Source organism: Mesitornis unicolor, unplaced genomic scaffold, assembly GCF_000695765.1.
Source record: "Mesitornis unicolor isolate BGI_N332 unplaced genomic scaffold, ASM69576v1 scaffold6277, whole genome shotgun sequence".
Taxonomy (NCBI): Eukaryota; Metazoa; Chordata; class Aves; order Mesitornithiformes; family Mesitornithidae; genus Mesitornis; species Mesitornis unicolor.
In genome coordinates, this window is record NW_010197043.1 from 17,597 (window position 1) to 37,104 (window position 19,508).

Here is a 19,508-nt window from a genome sequence, read left to right on the forward strand (position 1 = left end):
AAGTTCAGGCCTATATGTGTCTTATTTCCAGTGAAGACCAGCAGTTGCATCTCCCTCCTGACCTCTAAGGCATCCCAAGGTGGTTTGAAGGGTCTCTGCTGAAACTTTATATATACTTTTTGGTTTTAGTATGTGCTAAATGTTACCCATTGGACTGCTTGATACAAGGTTTCCCGTGAGCCAGGCTGTTCATTTCCAAGTGGTTTTTTTAGGGTTGCTGAAATCTGAACATCTTTTTCAGTTGGAAAAAGTTTAAAAATCCCAGTGAATAAATGAAAAGAAAGGCTCAGCTTGATTCTCCAGCTTTTCTTCCCCTTCTTTCTTGAGGTGTCCACTGAACTGTACCAGTGCAGGTAAAGCAAAGCGCAGCCAGGCCGTGCTGGTGGCATCACTGCTTCCTTTGCAGCATCCTCTGCTGATCCATCTTTGCACACACAGCCCGGTTCAGATCTCCATGGCTGTGGCTCAGTCCCTATCACATAAATATCCTGAATTTCTGAACCTGCGTGCTCAGCCAGAATTAACGATGGTGTGACCTAAAGAGTGGGGGTCAGTGGGTAAAACCTTGGGCATGACCTTAACCCCTACCAGCGTGATCTCTGCGGGCCATTTTGACTCCTTCAGCGGTCCTGTCAGTCCTGTTTTGCTTTTAGGAACCGAAAATCAGCACACAGCAATCAACAGGACAGTTCTCTTGGCCCTGAGGGCTCTGTCCCATCCCCATGCTGTCCCCTGTGCCAGGGTGTGTATTTGGGTGAGAGCGGAGGAGGGGACCGAGCTGGGGGTGCGTTTGGAGGCCGTGGGCGCAGCAAGCAAATGGCAGCTCCGAGCGAGAAGGAAATGTGGTTCTCTCTGCAAGATCTGTGAAACTCCTCACTGCGTTGTGTTTACAGAGGTGCAAAAAGCAACTGTGCAGATTTATGTGAGAGAAAAATGCGTGAAAGACGATTAAATACAAAGATCCCATCTATGACTGAGAGGTTTTTCTGAGCCTTAAGTCTCTGGAGGTGGGCAGGGTGTTGGAGGAGGCATCCCTGTGTGGCCTGTTTGGAAATACTTCCCTGGCATCCTCTGTGGGAGATGGGATGCAGGACTGAAGAGCCTGACTCCGTGCAGGGTTAGTTTTTAATTCTCATTGGTTCTGTAATCCACTGTGCAGCCAAAGAGATGTTTTTGGAGACTGAAGGTAGAAGCAGCGTGGGGAGCTTCAAGGGAGATGCTAAAACCTTTGGCTGACTGCGGCTGCCAACCTCTCCTTAGCAAACCAAGGCTGGTTTATGTGCGTGGATTGCAGCGATACGATTAATTAGGTGGTGTTAAATGCAGTGAAAACCTCAGTGGGGATCCCTCAGCCCCTGCTCGGCAGCACGTGAAACGCTGTGGGCAGTGTTTGGGGCAGTGGTGTTGGGGACAGTGAACCACTGCTGGGTTTACCACCCTGCAGATCTACAGCGTGGCAGAGCTTTAATGACAGAAAAAGGACGGTGTTAACCTATGGCTGATGTATCGAGAGGCTTCCTCAAGTGTTCCTGCCTCGGCACCTGGTCCAGATGGAGCATTTCTGGTGTTATTGTGAATGTGATGATCTGCTTTGAAAACTGAATGGAAGCAGAGGCCAAATCCTTGGCCATGAGGTGAGGGAAGAGCAGGAACCGCCAGAGGCCGAGCAGCCCCTGCCTGTGCTTGGTCCTGCTTAAGCACTGCAGTGCAAGACTGGCCCAAAATCACCACCAAGGAGCCCATTTGAATTAGCTCTGATGACCATATCCTAAACGTTTCATTATGTTGGTCTGACTTGTCACAGGGAAGTGATTTCTTCTAGTTTGTTTGGTTTTATGTTTCTTTGGGCATTTGTTTTAAACGTTGCCAACCTGATCTCCATCCGTAGCATGACAACCCACAGCCTCCTGGCAGAGACCTCGTTGGGGGGTGGTTTAGATTTTAAGAAGGTTTCACAGCATGTGCTTATTTATTTCTTTTTAGTTCCCTGGGATGTCTGCTGCCTCTGCAGGGTGGCTGGGCTGTGCAGCAGCATTACTGTCTCTGCAGGAAGATGGGGCTGTTCAGAATCTTGCAGAATTAAAAAAAGATAATAAATAAAAATCTGCTGCTCCCTGCTTTAGTGTTCTGGCTACTTTTAAGTGTTTTTAATAGCTTTAATGTTCTGTACTTGCAGAGCACCATCAACTCCTGAGCAGGGCGATGGCAGAAGCTGTGGTGGTCCCCAGGGAGAGCAGCCCCTCCGAGCTCCTGTCAGACCATAGGGCACCACTAGGAAAACAGTGGATAATAAATATCATAAGTTAGTCACCAGAGAAATAGGCTTGTGAGTTACATACAGCGTCTTCTGGAGAGGAGGAGGAGGTGGCTCGTAGATGGGGATTAATTAGCAGATGGAAAAATCAGAGCTCCAAACGCAGCACTTGGTTAACTCATGGATGGCGGGACGGGGAGCAGAAGACAAAAGACCCGAGGGCCCCAGAGGAGGCAAGGAATGGGTTGAATTAAAGCTGTAAGGAACTGCACGCAGCAAGGTGGTGGTTTGGGAGACCCAGCAAAGCTGCCAAAAGGGCAGGCTGGGATGAACTGGGTTTTGTTGGTGTTACTTCCTCATCCGCCGCGGGTAGCGAGTGGTGTTGGTAGGCAAAGAGACTCTGAATTAAAGCTGCGACCCCAAGGTGAAAATGTGTTTTATTTCATCTATTCCCTTCCTTGTCTCTTCTCCAGACAAAGGAAATAAACTCTCTACTTAGAAGGTCACTGCCATGAATTTATTTGCATTTTTGGGCAGTACGCAGATGTGCTACCGCAGTTACTTAAGCTGTGCTGCTAGAATCAAAATAGACAGTGTTTTTCACTTTTATTTTGGCATAGACTTTGGAGAGCATTAGGCAAAAGTATTATGGCACGCTAATGACATTTCCCAGCATTCACCGAGTACAAATGCTTCAAATAATTTGGGAGCCAATTCTATTTCAGAAACTAATCCAACTGTACTCAGCAGCGGAGAAGCCAAAACCATCTGAAACACTTAAGCCACTTCCTTCTATGGGTTTAGCAGACGAATCGAGAGGGGACTCGATTCAAAGAGGTAACTCTTTGCCAGTGTAGTTTTCTGCCGCAGAACGAACTTTCCGGGAAAGGGAAATAAACAAAATATCTAAAATGTATACTGCTGTCCAGTGCAGAGATAAATGGTGCCCTCGGGGATGTGCACCTCGGAGAGCTGGTGGTGATCTGTCGCGCTCTTTTGCAAGGTTACAGAAGAAATCTCGTTGCTGGTTTTAGTTTGGTCTAATTTTTGTGTTTTCCGTCTGAGGAAAGGCCAGAAGTGGGCAGTTACCTATGTCAGGTTGGATCTTAAACTGGAGTTGAACTGCTGGAGAGAAAATAGCCATCCTGAGGGGTGTAGTGCAGTGCTCAGTGCATTCAAAGCCAGCTCTGGTTTGTTGTGTTTGTTTTAGGTCTCACGGTCCAGCCGTGGAGATGGGCATTGCACACAGCAACACAGCCACAGGGCTGGGTCAGGCTGCAGTGGGGTTCGTCCAGGGTGTTTTGGGAACTGAAGAAGGGTGTTTTGGCACTGCAGCCTTGTTCTCTGTATAATAAATTCCCTAGGGTTGCTATGAGCTGTGGAGAAGAATAAGCCTGAGGCTTGTTTAAACTAAACCTGCAGGGGATGAACTGTTGTTGGCAGCGCCTGGCGTTGAAGAAATGAAAACAGCTCAGTATGGCTTACACCTTCACTGCCTTGTGGTACGTAACCTGTTTGGGCTCGAGACCGTGTCCTTTTGGCTTTGGTTCAAATAGACCCGGGTTTTACGCGCTCTCCAAGTGTGCCGGAGCCGCTAAAGCCTGGACGTGGCCTTGTGCCGTGCCATGTCCCGGGTGGTACTGCCGCGGGCTCGCACAGCTGCTCGCGAAACAGAGCCGGCATCGTCTTCCAATGCGGAATGCCCAGCATTTTAATTGAGTTGAACTTCTTGAAATCTGGTCTAATTCTACTTTGCATGCTTACAATGCATCTATAAGTTGCTGCTTTTATTTCAGAAATGCACATATCCAGAGCGAGCGAGCTCTCGCTTCCGTGTAGTGAAAACTTTCATGTACAACCCAGACGTTTTTGGATGAAGGCAGCCAGCAGAAGGGGTTGTGGTGGGGCAAGGAGGTATTGCAAGGAGGAAAGAAGCTGAAAGAGCACATGTGTTAGTTGGAAGGTAGTGCAGGGTGTGACACTTGGGCTGAAGGTGGGGTGTGAAGGGGCACTTGCAGTTACAGTGGAGAGTAAAGACGGGATCGGGAAAGGCTGAGATGCACAACAGTGAGTAGATAAGGCAAGAAGAGAGGAAAGGAGGTGAAAATGTTACAGAATATTAATACAGATTATATGCTGACATGGCTGCTCATAAGTGGGACCCAAGCAGGGCAGAAGAGCACGTACGTGGGGAAGTTCTTTCTGCTGTTAGACCAGTCCCTCCAAACGCTTGTGAGAGCTCTGCTGTGGCAGTGCATTGCCGTCGGTAATATTTCACATTGGTCAAGAGATAATCAGTACCATCAGGGGCCAGCAGTTGGATGCCTGGCAGTGAAATTTGCTGGTGGAAACATCCTTGTTTCCAAATAACTGTTTCCTGCTTGGAATCGGGTTTCTCAGCTTCGCATTTGGGGAATTCTGGATTCTTTCTGTCAGACTGCAGGTTTCCTTGAATCCCAAGAAAAGAGGCACGGCTCAAACAGCTCAGATGCTTGAGTCCAGTTTAAATTACTCTTCTTAAACATGTGAAACTGTAAAAGGACCCTTCTCAGTTTTCAGATGGTAAAGAGCAATGCAGGTCTGCAGGGCGGTGAAGAGAACGGTTTGGTTTGTGGCAGAGCTGTGGACACCTGATGTGTCCTCCTGACGTGTTGGGGACTGAGGACTGCGTGTCGAGGGCACTGCCTTGGAGCAGGAGTGCTGGCACCCTGAAGATGTGGCCTCTCCAGAAGTGCTGCTGTCCCACCCCTCGGTGACACCGTGGGTGTCTCCAAATGCCGTCAGTTCCCTCCTCCCAGTTGCGTGCAAGCCCTGGGCGCTGCCCGCCCGTCCCTCCCTCTGTTCCCACACAGCATCAGCCCTGAAGTCATGCAGAATAAACCAATTTAAAACAGAAACTGTTCATTTCTGCCCCGAGGAGCCTTCTGGACAATAAAGCCATTTGCAGCTGACCCAGGAGGAGCTGTGAGAAGTGGCACTGGGTCTTTTTACAGGATGGGACCACTCAGAGCAGTCAGTGAAGCACGTGAAGATGTGGCCAGGAGTAAACTTGTTTAAAAGCCACCAAGGTGAGGTGTGCTCAGAGGACCCGGCTGCGCTTTGTGATAGGCACTGGAGCCATCAGAGCCTTCCCACACTGCAGAGAGGGCTATTTGGATCCAAGATACACATACTCTCCATCTAGGACAACTTAGCAGGACATCCATACGTGCCAGTTCCACGTAGGTGTAGTGTCTGCACACAGAATAATTCACCGGTGTTAATGGCCCGTTGCTTTTCTCAGTGATCTCCTGTTTCAACATGGATTTATTGTGACTTTACCAGGCCTTGCTTTGCTTGGCTCCTGCAGCGCGATCCAGTGGCATTGCGTGGTGCTGGGCTGCACGTTTCGGCGCTCTCCTCCCTGCCAGCTGTGCTGGAGAACGCGCAGCCGGCCGTGCCATCGCAGGAGATCCCTGTGTGTCCCTCGCTGTGCGCCGCGTGTCGCTGCAGAGGTGAAGTGACACAGGAGACAGAGCTGCGGTGAGGCACCGCGCTGTCGTGTGGCTCGCGGCAGCTCCCTGAGCGATGGTTTTGCTCGCAGGCCGCGTAAGCCATAATTGCAAACATGTGAGTAGACAAAAAGTACATTTTTCCAATTCCGTGTCATTTAGCATCAGCAGTCTCTGATGACTAAACCAGATGAAAATCTCTTCGTGTGGATATATTGTCACCTTTGATCTAATTCTCTTTATCTTGCTGTCTCCCTCTCAATGAAGTATTTTCTACAAATTCTTGTCTTACTGTCTTTTTTTCCCCTGCTATCCAAGGATATTTAATGTTTGCCCTATTCCAGCGCCTCTTGCCAAGATTAATCCTCCAGCCGCCTGGAAACTCTGAATTCCTTTGTTTTGAATTCAGTCGAGCCGTCTTTGAATGACCGTACATCTTCCCTCCTATCTCCGTGTCTGATCTTTCAGAGTCATTTTCTACATATTTTAGCCAAACTTTTCTCATGGATACTTCTCTTCTTTCCATCTGTTTGCTACTCTTCTATCAGCTTCCTGTTTGTATTCAATCTGCACCCCCTGTTCCTCTTCCAAATCCTTCTTATTTTGCTCCTTCTGGGTAACCCCATTTCTTGCACAAATTCTTCATTCCTTCATTGCAAATGAAGAGGTCATATTTTCCGACTTCCTCAGCTACAGCAGGATCAGCCTCAGTCACTCCCGATGGGTCCTTGTTCAGTGTTTTCTTCTTTGGTTTTTTTTTTTCTTTTTTTGGGAAATTTCACAGCTTCCCATCCCTTCAGGGTCAGTGCTGTGACGTTACTCCGGTAGGAAAAGCTTTTCATGTGTACAGGGAATGTAGGTTAAAGCAATTAAAGCCCATTGCTAAAAGCCCTACCATACAACTGGAGAATGAATTATGCCTTCCCCACCGTCTCCTGATATCTTTTATGTGCATGAGGGTTGTTATTTCTACCGTCAGTCCTTTTCTAGCCCAAATCTCTGTATTTCCTTCCATATTCCCCATTAGTCGTGGTTCCCAGAACTGACATTCCTGTTCCTGTTATTCCCAATCGTTGGGCTACCAATGGGCAGTTTTGGCTGCAGGATTTGTAATACTGGTCCTGATTTTCCCATGGGACGGCATCTGGCAGTTCCAAAATGCTGCTTCTGACTTATTAAGGATTCTTTGATTTGAAGATGGCAGTTTGAGAAGAAATCACAGGTGTTTGGCGTTGGATGCTCTGAGTTTGTGGACAGGTAGTAGCATTAGAAAGCATCCTTCTGTGGGGTGGGAGGTTTTGCCTTCAAACTTGCTTAGATTTGACTTTCTTAAAAAATTTCTGTAGTTTTAAAATGTTCCGATGAGTTGTAAGTGAGCGTTCAGTAATTTCCCTTAGGAAGTTTGTCAAGAGAAACGGGAGGAATGAATCCAGCCGATTCAAACTCGGAGATCCTTTGTTTGTCATCACCGTTTATAGGCAGGGCGCGTGAATTCGAGCGAAGTCGTAGCTGAGAGGTAACCCGTGAAGCGAGTACGGTGTGAAATCTGTGCGAAGTTTCTGGAAACTGTGTTGCCTTTTCTTTTTTCCATTATTAAAAAAAATACTACTTATGTTTAAAAGCAGACTCTTGACATTTGAAACTCTTGTACTGATGTTTTCCTGCCCTGGTGAAGTGTTTCTCCATACAATTCCACTTCAAGAAGCCCTTGAAATGGGGCAGGGATGTGTTCATACGAGTGTGTTCCCATCAACCTTTGTATTTTGTAGTTATTTTCTCACGGAAAAGTCTGGTAATTATTGAGACATGAAAGTTGTGATCATTTGGGAATTGTTATACCGAATTGGCACTTCTTTTGCTCTGTCCATAAATGTGGGTGTTAAAGAAACACGGGAAGAGTGCGAGGAGAATTTACTGCAGTGCTTGAGGCCTCTTGGACTTGTCAAAATCATAAATTGGGGGGAGCTGCGCGTGTTTTCTGGGTTGTGCATCCCTTTGATAGCAGGAGATCACTTTTAGTATGAAATTTGAAACAAAAAGAAACATACATAGCAATTTTTTCCTCAAGAGAACATGGTAGCTACCATACTGTCTGCAGCAGCATTTTATCCAAAACCTTTATCTAAATTCAAGTCTTCCACGTCTTGCACGCAGTTACAGAAGTCTTGTTCATGCCAAAGGAAGAGTAAAGGTAGTAGTGTGTGTGTGATGATGATCACAAAGCAGGCACACATCTGGGATGGCCTAATAAACTGAATTTTTGCAATGTTGCTCTTCAGAGGAAGGCTGTCTGGCTGTCTGGTGTTGTTTGACGTATAAAATTATTATTATTTTTAATTTATGACAGCTTTTACCAGCAACATGCCAGGCTATTGCTCTGGCCATAATATATTTTTCAGTGGATTTTTCTTCCGAAGGCTGTTCAGGATGTGTTGATGTGCTTATGTAGCCCTTCTCCAAAACCACGCCCCTGCCAAGGCAGCCCGTGTGGAGGCCGCTGCGCCTCTCCTCTGAGTCAGCGGGGGCCGAGTGGGCGTGCAGGCCATATGCTCTGTCAGAGCCGTTTCGAAATTAAATACTCTTAATAAAGAGCCTCTGGTATGTGAGTTATGCCTTGTGCAAAGGATGTGACAGAGAGAGCAAACTGTGTCGATAATTCTTGCTGAAGAGGCTGGCGAGCTGGAAAAGCCTCGTGGAGGCCTTTGCAGTTATCCAGGCCCATGGCTTGGTTTTGGGAGCTATGTGTTCAGTTTAGTGTGATATAACTCTGCCTGCTTCCTGTTTTCCAGGAGATGACTTTTCATTGATTCAGCAAGAAATCTATATGGTCAAAGAATGCAAACACTGCAACATAGTCGCCTATTTTGGGAGCTATCTCAGGTAAACCCCACTGTTTGTACCCGCATTTCTGCTGGTTCTTTCCCAAGATGATGCTCAGCCTGGTTTGGTACTTACACCCTCTCTCAGTGTTCTTCTCTTGGTTGAGTTCCCTTTGAATCCCAGTTGGATTTAAAAGAAAATTGAAAAAGTGACTAATACTTTGTTTTCTCTGCTGGCCAAAAGACTGGAATATTCTTATCACTGGGAATAGAAAGAAACTTTTCCCCTAGACACTCTTGCAACACATCCAATCCTACTGACTTGCAGGGCAGACTTGAAACGTTTATCACTTCTCATATAAAACCAGCTCATTTTTTATCTAGAGCAGAATTGCTGTTAGATATTTTATTTCATAGTAGCCTTGTGTGCCGTGGCAGTACAGCCCTTGAGCTGTGAGAGCAAAACGCTGAATTTGAGCTGCTGGTAACAACATTTTTCATCGTTCTGGTGTAACAGATGTGACAAACCGAGAGACACAAACAAGGTGATGCCAGCTGGCCGCATCTTCACGCGCACACATGAAATGTTATACAGAAAGCTGGGGAATATTTTCCATTTTGGTGGCACTCTGCCACTTATCAGTTGGCTCTGTGGGAATATACATCACCGCTTCGCCTGTTTGGTCGTCTGCTGCGGGGCATCATCTTTAGACTTGGTGGAGGGCTGTGTTTTTTAAGTAATCTGTGCAGCCCAACTGGACTTCAACTGGGACAAAATGGCTAAATTTCTAAATTCTCAGTACCCTTTTTGTTGTTTAGATATAAATTAGGTCATTTCCATGTAACACACTAGACTCGCAATTTCAGTCTTCTCTAACATCATCTTGCTGGTAGCAGATAAACCTCAGGTGTTTCTTCTGCACATTCTTACTTGCAGTTAGGGCAGAGTGAAAGCAACATCTCTTAAGTCTGATAATGTCTGAAGGCTTCACGGTGACTTTGGCATCAAGTTTTCATTTTGGAGAATTTACACTGAGATTATCAATAACATGTAAAGTGCGTAACTGCTAGTCGTGTATCAGAACGCGTGTTTTAAACAGAAGGTGATCAAGACCAATAGAAAATGCTTGAAATAATCATGATTAACCCTGTTCTGTGTGCAGATCGGGCAGCTTCTGATGCCTGTGTTTTATCTTTCTCTTGACAGCCGTGAGAAGCTGTGGATATGCATGGAGTACTGCGGTGGGGGATCCCTCCAAGATATCTACCATGGTACTTGGAAACTTATTTTAACGTTTGTGCCTTTTGGGAGTGCTCTGCAAAGAAGAAAAACAGATCACAGGCAAACGAAAGGCTCTTGCTCTGCCTTTAAATGATAACACGGAGTTGTCGCCTACCAGAGCTCTTTCTGCTTTATTTTTCAGGCAGTTGGTACAAATAGTTTTAAAACAATTGAAAGTCTCATAGGCGCCTCATGTGGGACATTGCCATTTCTAATATTAAAAATTAGCAGAAGTCACTTTTATTGTTTTTTACCTTCCCCAGCGTATAGGACATTGCATTACTACAAAGTCATGTGTAAAATGATAATTAGATTTCTGCCGAAATGGGTTTTCTTCTCGCTGTGGGTATTGTCTTCTGTTACTGTGCTGTATTTTTTTACAGAAAGCCTTTCTGTAAAACAAGCGAACAAACCCCTCTTTTCAGCTCAATGTAAAATGCAGTTCATGTAAAATCAGTCTTTAATTTTTGCGAGGAAATACCGCATTTTGGCAGCTTCACTTTGTCATTTGTGCCTTGTGTGCTGTAGACTTACATACTTTTTAATCTTTGTTTTCAGTCACAGGACCTCTGTCAGAGTTACAGATTGCGTATGTGTGCAGAGAAACTTTGCAGGTACTGTACTTGTGCAGGTACACGATGAAGTGCTTGCTCCATGTATAGAAAGTAGATACGGAAAATTATTTCAGAAAGCGCTGCAGCACCATCACTGACGTTTGTCAGCACTGGGAATGTAGAAAAATTAACCAGGGTTCATTTGTTAGGTTCCATATTGCAGATAAAAATTAGCAAGAATCTGCAGTAATGTAGTGTAAGTATTTTGCTTAAAATCATTGCCGGAGTAAAGGAGTTTGCACAAGAGTGGACGTCTCTGGATGCCACTGCAGGACCAAAACACTGAACCTCAGTCCTGTTCCTGTTCAGGACAGATTTTTGAATCTCATTGCAGAAAACAGCTACTACCTAGTAAGGAAGGGTAAGTTGCTGAGTAATGGAGAAGAAAAACCCCAAAAGATACCATTTAAACTGCCTGCTTGATCCGTGTCAGTAAATTCTCATAATTTGTAGAGAAAAAATACTGCAACCGGATGACTGAAAATTCTCTTTCATTTTGTGATTGCTAATAGCTGTTAAAATACATAATAATAATATTAGGTAGACAGCTTATTTCTTAAGGGAACTCTTCTCTCCCCGCTCTGTGTATCCCTGAACGCTACATGAGGGAATCAGGAGGACTCACGCCTCGCCCTGGAGCGGTGGCTGAACACGTCACTGCAGGGGCAGGGGTGGAGACTGGGGAGCTGATCTGCTCCACACTTCTGTTCCTGAGCCCTTCTTACTGCAGGGACTCGTGTTGTTGGAAGGGCAGCTCAAAGGCTGTGTTGAAATGTTCAGAGTTTCAAAAATGCAGTTAATTTTAGTCAAAGGTGATGTATCTTGAGGTTTGTTTTGAAAATACGTGTGTGTCTGTGTAAAATGTGGCACCACGACTGGTTTAAACGAGTCCTGGCGTGTATTGGTTGGAGCTTGTAGAGATGAGGAGCAGAATGCAGCGTACCTCTTCTCTGCAAATCTCCAATTTCTCCACTTGCAAATAAAGTACATTCAGTAATTTAAATTTATTAAATGGGACTGGCTTTGTGGGATGTTAACTAATGACAAAATGATGCACTTTGTCTCTCTTTTTTTCAGGGTCTTGCTTATTTGCACATGAAGGGCAAAATGCATCGAGATATAAAGGTGACTTGGAACTTTGAGACATTCATCTTAAACTTTCTGGTGCAGAAAAATATTCCTGATAAAGATCTTTAACTTTCTATTTATTACATTTTAGGGTGCGAATATTCTACTAACAGACCATGGAGATGTCAAATTAGGTAAGACGAATTTAATAAGACAGAAAGCAAATGGGAACATTTTAATTGGATCAATCAAAAGCTACAGTGCCAGCTGGGTTACTTTGATTTAACAAGTCGTGTTTTATCATTTCATCAAGACAAAAAAATTACCAGAATGTAGAGACCCTGCTTCTCAATATGAATATTCGGCTTTTGTCAGGCTTTGTTTTGTCTTGAGCAGCAAAGATCAAGCTTGCTGCAAATGATGAAGTGTAGTACAGCAGATCTCCTGTACTGGGACAGCCAGTTGTATTTGGTGTTTTTCTCTGTGGCCCAAATCTTTCGGAGTTGCACTGCAGGATGTTCTTACTCTTATTTAGTGCAATAGTTGGCAACAGAAAGTGCATGACTCTTCAGAAAAGCTGTGGTTCCACACGTTTACTCCGCTGTGGTGAACCAGGAGTGCTGTGCTAGGAAAGTACGGGTTTTTATAGCAGAAAAAGAGGGGAAAAAAAGAGTAAAACCTTGAAATGCATTGGAGCTCCCACTAAATACATTAAACTTGGGTTATGCACTGATACCTTCCTTTTGCCTGCTCGGGTAGTTAGATTTGCCCACAATTATCCTCCAGCTATCACACTATGAATGCAATCAAAATTAAAATTACTTCAATGATTTTCGGCTCTGCACGACCACCTGAATGTCTGCAGCTCCGAGAGCCAGGGATTAGTGTCCCTGGACAGAGTCTCCAGAAATGGGAACAGATGCCCCCCACAGTTCCTCCACAAGTAACGCAGAAATAGCATTGTTTCCAATGCACGATGCTGTTTTTCCTCTTGGTTGTTAAATTGAATATCCATTAGATTTTGTGAGGTTGCTTGGTTGCTGTATTGTGAGATGGAAAAGTTTCTAGGAGAGGAACAGGGTCGTGTTTAAGCTGTATGTCGAAAGTAAACTTTTCAATTTGAAGTCATGTTGGTGAAGATGTAGCTGATCTCATTAATCTACAACTGTTGAAGATTAATGACTTTTTAATTTGGATGAGAAACATGATTGTTCCTTCACGATATACCTCCTTGTGTAGAGTTGGGGTCTTAAAATGAGGCTTTTAAGTCTATGATAATTTTATTTTTCAGCTGACTTTGGTGTAGCAGCAAAAATAACAGCCACCATTGCGAAGAGGAAATCATTTATTGGTACCCCTTACTGGTAATAAACTGCTTTTATGGCTGTTACTGTATGCAAAGCTAAGTCTGTATTTATGCCAAGAATTCTAAAATGTACACATGCATACTTTAAAATATATGTAGCAATTGCATAAATTGCTGTCTTTCAAGTAAAATACCCAAAGGGTAGAAGTCTGCGAAGCGCTGATTGTAGCAGATCTGTTGCTGTAACACAAACTGCCTGGTATTTGAGGCAGGATTCCTGTTTCTCCTGCAGGATTTCCTGCTCCGGCAGGGGGATTGGACTAGATGATCTTTTGAGGTCCCTTCCAATCCCTAACGTTCTGTGATTCTGTGATTCTCCCAGGTTTATTATTGCAGGATATTCTCCCCTTTCTCTGGATACCAAATGCTCATTCAGGTTCTCAGTAGCTTCGTACTCTTTGAGGAATTAACTAAACAATGTCTTTTTTTCTGAGCAGAAGGAATTGCGACCAAACCCCCATATTTTAAACTGTGTTTTAATCACATCTACTGATTAATGTCAGTGCAAGACAGCATTTAATATGCAAATATACCATTGTAAACCTTGAGCTGGATTATAGATGCAAATTTAGCTGCTGTTGGTGTCTGACATTACTGCGTGCAGTTGAGATGCCTAGGGCGGTGTTCTTGGTATAAACTGAACGTGTCCATACGGCTTAATCCAGACAATGGCTGTTAATTGTTCGCTGCCCTCGTTACCCTGGCAGAGGAGGAGGGCTGAGGGCAGAAGATTATCTGCTCATTAAAGCACTGCACCAGCAATCGGGAGCCTGGATCTATTCCTAGTGCTGTGCCCAGCCCTTGACCTTGGGCAAAACCCGGCACCCCCTGGCAAAACCTGGCGCCCTGTGCTGCTCCGCTCCCCTGATGCCGGCTGAGGGGAGGGGGACATCAGGCTTTTCCCCGATTTGCACAATTTGGGAGGGTTCTGCTCTAGGGTTATGTGAGTGCCCATGTACAGGCACTGTTCAGAAGCAGACCGTGCACTCAATGATGCTTTTGCTTTTGAAGGATGGCTCCCGAGGTTGCGGCGGTGGAGAAGAACGGTGGCTATAACCAGCTGTGTGACATCTGGGCAGTTGGCATCACCGCCATCGAACTCGCAGAGCTTCAGCCGCCCATGTTTGATCTTCACCCCATGAGGTCTGCTGATCCCGAGCTTCCTTAACTCCAGCATGCAGTCTGGTCTCTGCAGGGACCATTACAGTACAGTTTAACCTTTGTAGCTCAGACCTAGAAATTAGGATTCCTTCCTCAAATGTGTCCTTCCAACGTGAGCTGTGTCTGGTTTAAAGGCATCAGTCTGAAGCTAAAGACTTAAAATTTAACCAAAATTTTTAAACTTTAGAAAAAGTTTGTAGTGTCACCAACAATCTGATTAAGAGCAGGTACAGTTTTACTTTCTGGCGATAGTAAATCACTCAAGAAGCTGTAGCCTTGTGTTCAACAGCATTATCTACGGCAGTAAAAAGATTTTATTTAAAGATAAGAAAATCAGCAGCTTCACCATGTCTGTCCTCTAGCACAGCGTAGACTGCAATCCCGTTTCACCGGTATGATCCTTACCGTAAAGCATTAATTAAAAGTGTTTAGATATTGGAATGAAAGTAATTATTTTTTTACCATATAGTAACATTATCATTCCTTTACCCTTAGGGCTTTGTTTTTAATGTCAAAAAGTAATTTTCAGCCGCCAAAGCTAAAGGAAAAAGCAAAATGGTACGTTAAGCTCTTTGTTCAATATTTTGTAGATGATGTGAAAAAACTATTTGTCATTATTGGAGAAGGGAGGCAGTGAAAAATAATGTGATCCGGAGGGGGAAAACACCTTGAAGTGCGTTTCCTGCATTGAAACTGCTCAGTGTAGCCCTCTCCAGTGCCGCCTGCTCAGGTGCTAAGACTGGAAGAGGAAATATGGTTTGTAACATGATTTGAAAGCAAGCAGACTTGGGCTAATGCTGTCCCCAGAGAGGCAGACTAGCACAAAACATGCAAGAAAAATGCTTGAAAAATTGTAGGTCCAGTCATAGCATCAAGTCGTAATTCAGATCTCAGAGGTGATACGACACAGTCACATTAGTTGTTCTGAAAACAGCAACAAAGAATTTGAAACAGTAAGCTGAGTGTCTAGAACTTTGTATTTTATTTTCCTGTCTGTAGCCAAGAACAGTGAAATGTGTAGGTTTGCCTAGATTTTGAGGGTTTATTGCCTGCATAATTCACAATTTTTATTTCTGATACCTAATTCTGTAACACTGAAATAGCACCATACTTGCTTGGTTTATTTTTTGTACCAAAACGTTTTCCACACAATTTCCATGAATCAAATGCTTTTTTTCCTTAATTTGTTAACTTGGAAGTGTAGCTATTCAAACCTGAGAGGAGGTCCCTGGATGACGTTCTAATTTAGCACGTCCTTTTGTAATCTGTTTGGTGACTGTGTTAAAACGGAAAACAGCTTCTTGAAAAATTAAACATAAATCCTCGTTTTTCTTTAAGGTCATCAACATTCCATAATTTTGTCAAAATAGCACTTACGAAAAATCCAAAGAAGAGACCGACAGCAGACAGACTCCTCTCTGTAAGTGACTTGGGACACTGGTGACAGCAGTAGGAGATCTCTTGCTTCAATAGGAAACCAAACTGGAACCATTTTCTTTCTCTGGTCTTACACACGGGTGGTGAAATCTGAAGGAAAGAGACATTGGATACAAATACAGCTGTGGGAAGTGGCAAGATTTTGTTCAGTATCGAGATTTTAATAGCAGTTTTTGGTAGGAAGAATTACAGAAATTTGCTTCATGTTCTGTCTTCAGCGTTGGCCTTTTTGCAAGTCTCAGCCTTTTAGATACAGCTGTGTAGACATTGACCCCTCCTGTCACCCAGACAGAAAAAGGATGTATCTGGTAGTTGTTCATGTATCTGTTGCTGCCTTCCTAAACTTGACTGGACTACTCATGTGAAAAATGAAGTTAAACTGTAACTGTTTGTTTGTCTTGGAGTTTAATTTCCAATTTACAAGTGTGGTGTTTTGGTGCTTATGGAGGGGTTAGGAGGTCTGGTCGTTATGGGGTCACTAAAGAAGTACTCAAGCCCCCAGAAAGCAGGCAAAATTCAGTAACATACTGGCTGTTAATTAATTGATGTTAGGTATCAGTTGCATATTATAACTTGTGTTTTTCTGTGGTTCTAGCATAGCTTCGTAGGGCAGCCTGGTCTGTCAAGATCTTTAGCAGCTGAGCTGTTGGACAAAGTTAATAATCCTGACAACCACACACACTACACTGAAGTGGATGATGATGATTTTGAGGTGAGAACATCTTCTATTTTCTGTCTTTAGGTAAAACTACAGTTTAAATACCCTGCTTTGCTTTAGGAATGTAAGATTGCAGCTTGAAAGGGGCACTGCCCCAAGACTTTTAGAGCTCAGGTTTTAGTTACCATGCAGAAGCCAGGAAATATTGCCACGGCGCTGTCACACGCAGGCTGTGGGTGTACAGAAGGACCCTGTGCACAGGCAGTGCATGTTACGGCGTGTGACTGCAGCGTGATTCTTTCTCCTTGTTGGTGTGGTTGTTGATTGAGATCCAACTGAAAGCCACGTGAATTTTCTCAGCTTTTCCATTTGCATCCCTTGCAGCCTCACTCCGTTATCCGCCACACGATCCGCTCTACCAACAGGAACATCCGGGCAGAAAGAACGGCATCGGAGATCAACTGTAAGCTCCTGATGTGCGCTAAATGTCTCATCATGTTGGGTTGCTCCTACCCATGGAGGATGTTGGTGTTGTTCTTGTGTGCTCTGAAAAGTCTCTTCTGCTGCTGGCACGTTTCAGAAACAAAACCAGAATTAACAGTACATACACATGATATTCAATAATGTTTTTCCCAAATCAAAATCAAAACTTGTGTGTTTTCCTGCTGTTTCATTCCATCTCATTGCTGCATCGTAATGTTTCTGTGGAAACCTTGCATGACCGGCAGAGCCTTTCAGCTCTGTCATTGCTGTCAGACCACACAGCTGTACTTGAAACAGCAAAAACACTAATTAATAATGTACAAACATAAAACAATAAGAGCGAGCTGGCAATTAGGAGGGCATCTTTTTCACATGAGTACATTGGGTGTCATGGGGTGGTGAGAAAATACAGAAAAAATGCAGCGTTTTCATTGTTTCAAGTTCATAAGTGAAGCCTTCTCTTGACCTCGATGCAGCACTTGTGATTGCAGTGGCTGTCCTGACCACGGTGCAAATGAACATAATGCATTTTCTTTTAATTTAACCTTTTCTTTTAAAACAATATGAATACACGACTCATTTGAATCCAAGTTGACATTTTAAGGGTAGAAATTATCTTTCTCTGGGTTGGAACAAACACTTGTTTTGGTGTAAATGCTGTCCACTCCTCTGCACCACATACATCACACTTTTGGGAAGCTTGCTGTTAAAAAGCCTCTTGCTTCTCTTTCACATGCATTAAAAGTAACACGTGGTTACGCAGTTACGTTTTAGCGTACTGTCGTGTAATGACTTGATATTTACTGTGGGACTGTTTGTTTCTTGCGGGTTTCACATTTGCAAATTTAAGCACTTAGACAATAATGCTGACTTTTAAGTGATAGTCGTATTTTATAGGCAAATTCAGTGCTGTGTACATAATATTTAGATCTGCTACAACATGTGTTTCGCTGTAGTAAGCACTGGAAAGGCACAGTATAAAGCTGTGTGTAGTAAAGTTGAAAATGTGATGTTTTGCAGTTGATAAGCTGCAGTTTGAACCCCCTCTGCGGAAAGAAACAGAAGCTCGGGATGAAATGGTAAGGACGAGTTTGTTTGTTCCTTCATTTACTGAAATCATAGTGTCTTCCTTGTTGTGGGGTTCAGCTCTTAGCAATGTGTCTCTGAAGTATCAAGTCATGCAAAGACCACTCACAGCCCCCAGACAATCACCACATTTTGGAGAAAATGAATGTCCCTCTATTCTTTGTGCAGAGAGATGAAAAACCACCACGTGCCTTTTAATTTGATAATGTGAAGAGGCCGTTCTGCATTTTGAGTCCCTGATCTTCCCCTCATTGGGGTTTATCTGCCTCTTGTTCCCTGGGAGGCTGCCAGCTCCCATGCAGCCGCTTTTGCTCCTTGTGAGCTGCTGCTGTTTGTTGCAGCCCTCGTCAGTTCGCTGCAGATCGGCTAATTAACGCTCTTGGTGATTAGTACGGGCCTGTGTACACAAGGGCTCCAGTTTTTAATGAGTGTTGTGAATAGCAGCAGCTGCTGTTAATTTTGATTTGGAGACCTCGGTGCTCAGCACTCCAGAAAAATCCCACTCTTGTTTTTCACAGCTGTACTCCAGCTCACCAGGTAGGTACAAGCTCCTCTCCTTTTTGAATATGACCGATCAGATCTGTACTTTTTGTCACCACTGAGGTCCCTCAGTGCCGTGTCTGGTGACAGAAGTGCTCACCTTCTCTGCCGATGGCATCTCGTATGATTTTGGAGGTGGCTGCAGTATGTTCTCTTGCTGGAGGAGGGTTATGGAAGTGTCCTGAGTGGAAAATAAGAGTTTTCACTATACAGTTTTACTTTTGTGTTACTTATTGCCACTTAATACTGGTGTTATACCATTTTCAGGTGCTGCTTTTAAGTCTGAGTCTAAGAAGAAGAAGATAGCTTTTCAATAACAGCTTTATAATTAGACTGTAAAACATTATTTCACTTTGGAATTTTATTTTATTGCTTATGGGTCGTTCTGCAGGTCTTGGGGATCCCCCAGGCCTCTTCATGTGCTGCAGAAAAGGTGCTTCAGTTTGACAGGGGAAAATACTGAAAATTTCTGCATCTGCAGGTTGTGGCAGCTGGCACTGACTTCGCTTCGCATTGGAATCCTTTTGTTGATGGTGGAAGCAGCAAGTAAGTACAAAAACCATCTTTTGTTTCTGTCACTTAATATGAAAATACACTCTGAAGGTAAAATTGAGCTGTGATGAAAAATCAAACCATAGACCCTAATCCACTTTAATTTTCATAAAGCTAAAGGAGGTTTTACCCAGTGTGCAGTTCTCCTGCAGCTGGTTGGTCACACTCTTGGAGAATGGCTTTTAATCTCTTTTAAGCACAATCAGCAGTTTGTTTCAAATGTGTTGTAGCTCCCTACAACTGGGAAGCTGTGTGAATGTGCAGCCAGAGTCAGTGTTCAGAGCTGGTAACGTTGCAAGGGCTGGGTTCGGATCCTGCACCGGCCTCACGTGTCTCTCCGAGCCGCGGCTGTGGCTGTGACATCCTGTGGCAGGGCGCGTTTGCCACCCTGTGATCGGGTTCTTGCACGGAAGGGAAGGAGAAACCAGCGCTGAAGATTTGGTGTTAGACCAGTGTGATCTGTAATGCAGTTGTGTAGTGCTCTGGGGTGAAGTGTTTTGGGTACAGATGTGCTATAGCTGATTTCCACCAGGATCAAGCAGACCTGAAGTAAAGGAGCACAACTCTGTCCAAGGCAGGACTGAATTTATTAGGTACGTGGCTTCCTTTTGCTGCTGCACTCTGCCTTTAAAGGCAATCTTTGAATTTCCAGTGAAGAATATGGAAATTGAGTAATACTGACTGATGGCCATATGTA

General features: G+C 44.2%; 1 protein-coding gene across 1 annotated transcript in view; it reads left to right on the top strand.

Annotated features, from left to right (window-relative positions):
* Window positions 1-19,508, top strand: part of MAP4K5 (mitogen-activated protein kinase kinase kinase kinase 5) — a 50,622-nt gene that overhangs the window by 17,590 nt on the left and 13,524 nt on the right. The window contains exons 3-15 of the mRNA XM_010188668.1: window positions 8,535-8,625; window positions 9,772-9,836; window positions 10,405-10,460; window positions 11,538-11,585; window positions 11,680-11,722; window positions 12,820-12,892; window positions 13,906-14,037; window positions 14,551-14,613; window positions 15,394-15,475; window positions 16,088-16,204; window positions 16,535-16,613; window positions 17,654-17,712; window positions 18,741-18,805. Of these exons, the coding sequence (XP_010186970.1) occupies window positions 8,570-8,625; window positions 9,772-9,836; window positions 10,405-10,460; window positions 11,538-11,585; window positions 11,680-11,722; window positions 12,820-12,892; window positions 13,906-14,037; window positions 14,551-14,613; window positions 15,394-15,475; window positions 16,088-16,204; window positions 16,535-16,613; window positions 17,654-17,712; window positions 18,741-18,805 (938 nt within the window). The 5' untranslated portion in view covers window positions 8,535-8,569. The remainder of the gene's footprint in view (window positions 1-8,534; window positions 8,626-9,771; window positions 9,837-10,404; window positions 10,461-11,537; window positions 11,586-11,679; window positions 11,723-12,819; window positions 12,893-13,905; window positions 14,038-14,550; window positions 14,614-15,393; window positions 15,476-16,087; window positions 16,205-16,534; window positions 16,614-17,653; window positions 17,713-18,740; window positions 18,806-19,508) is intronic.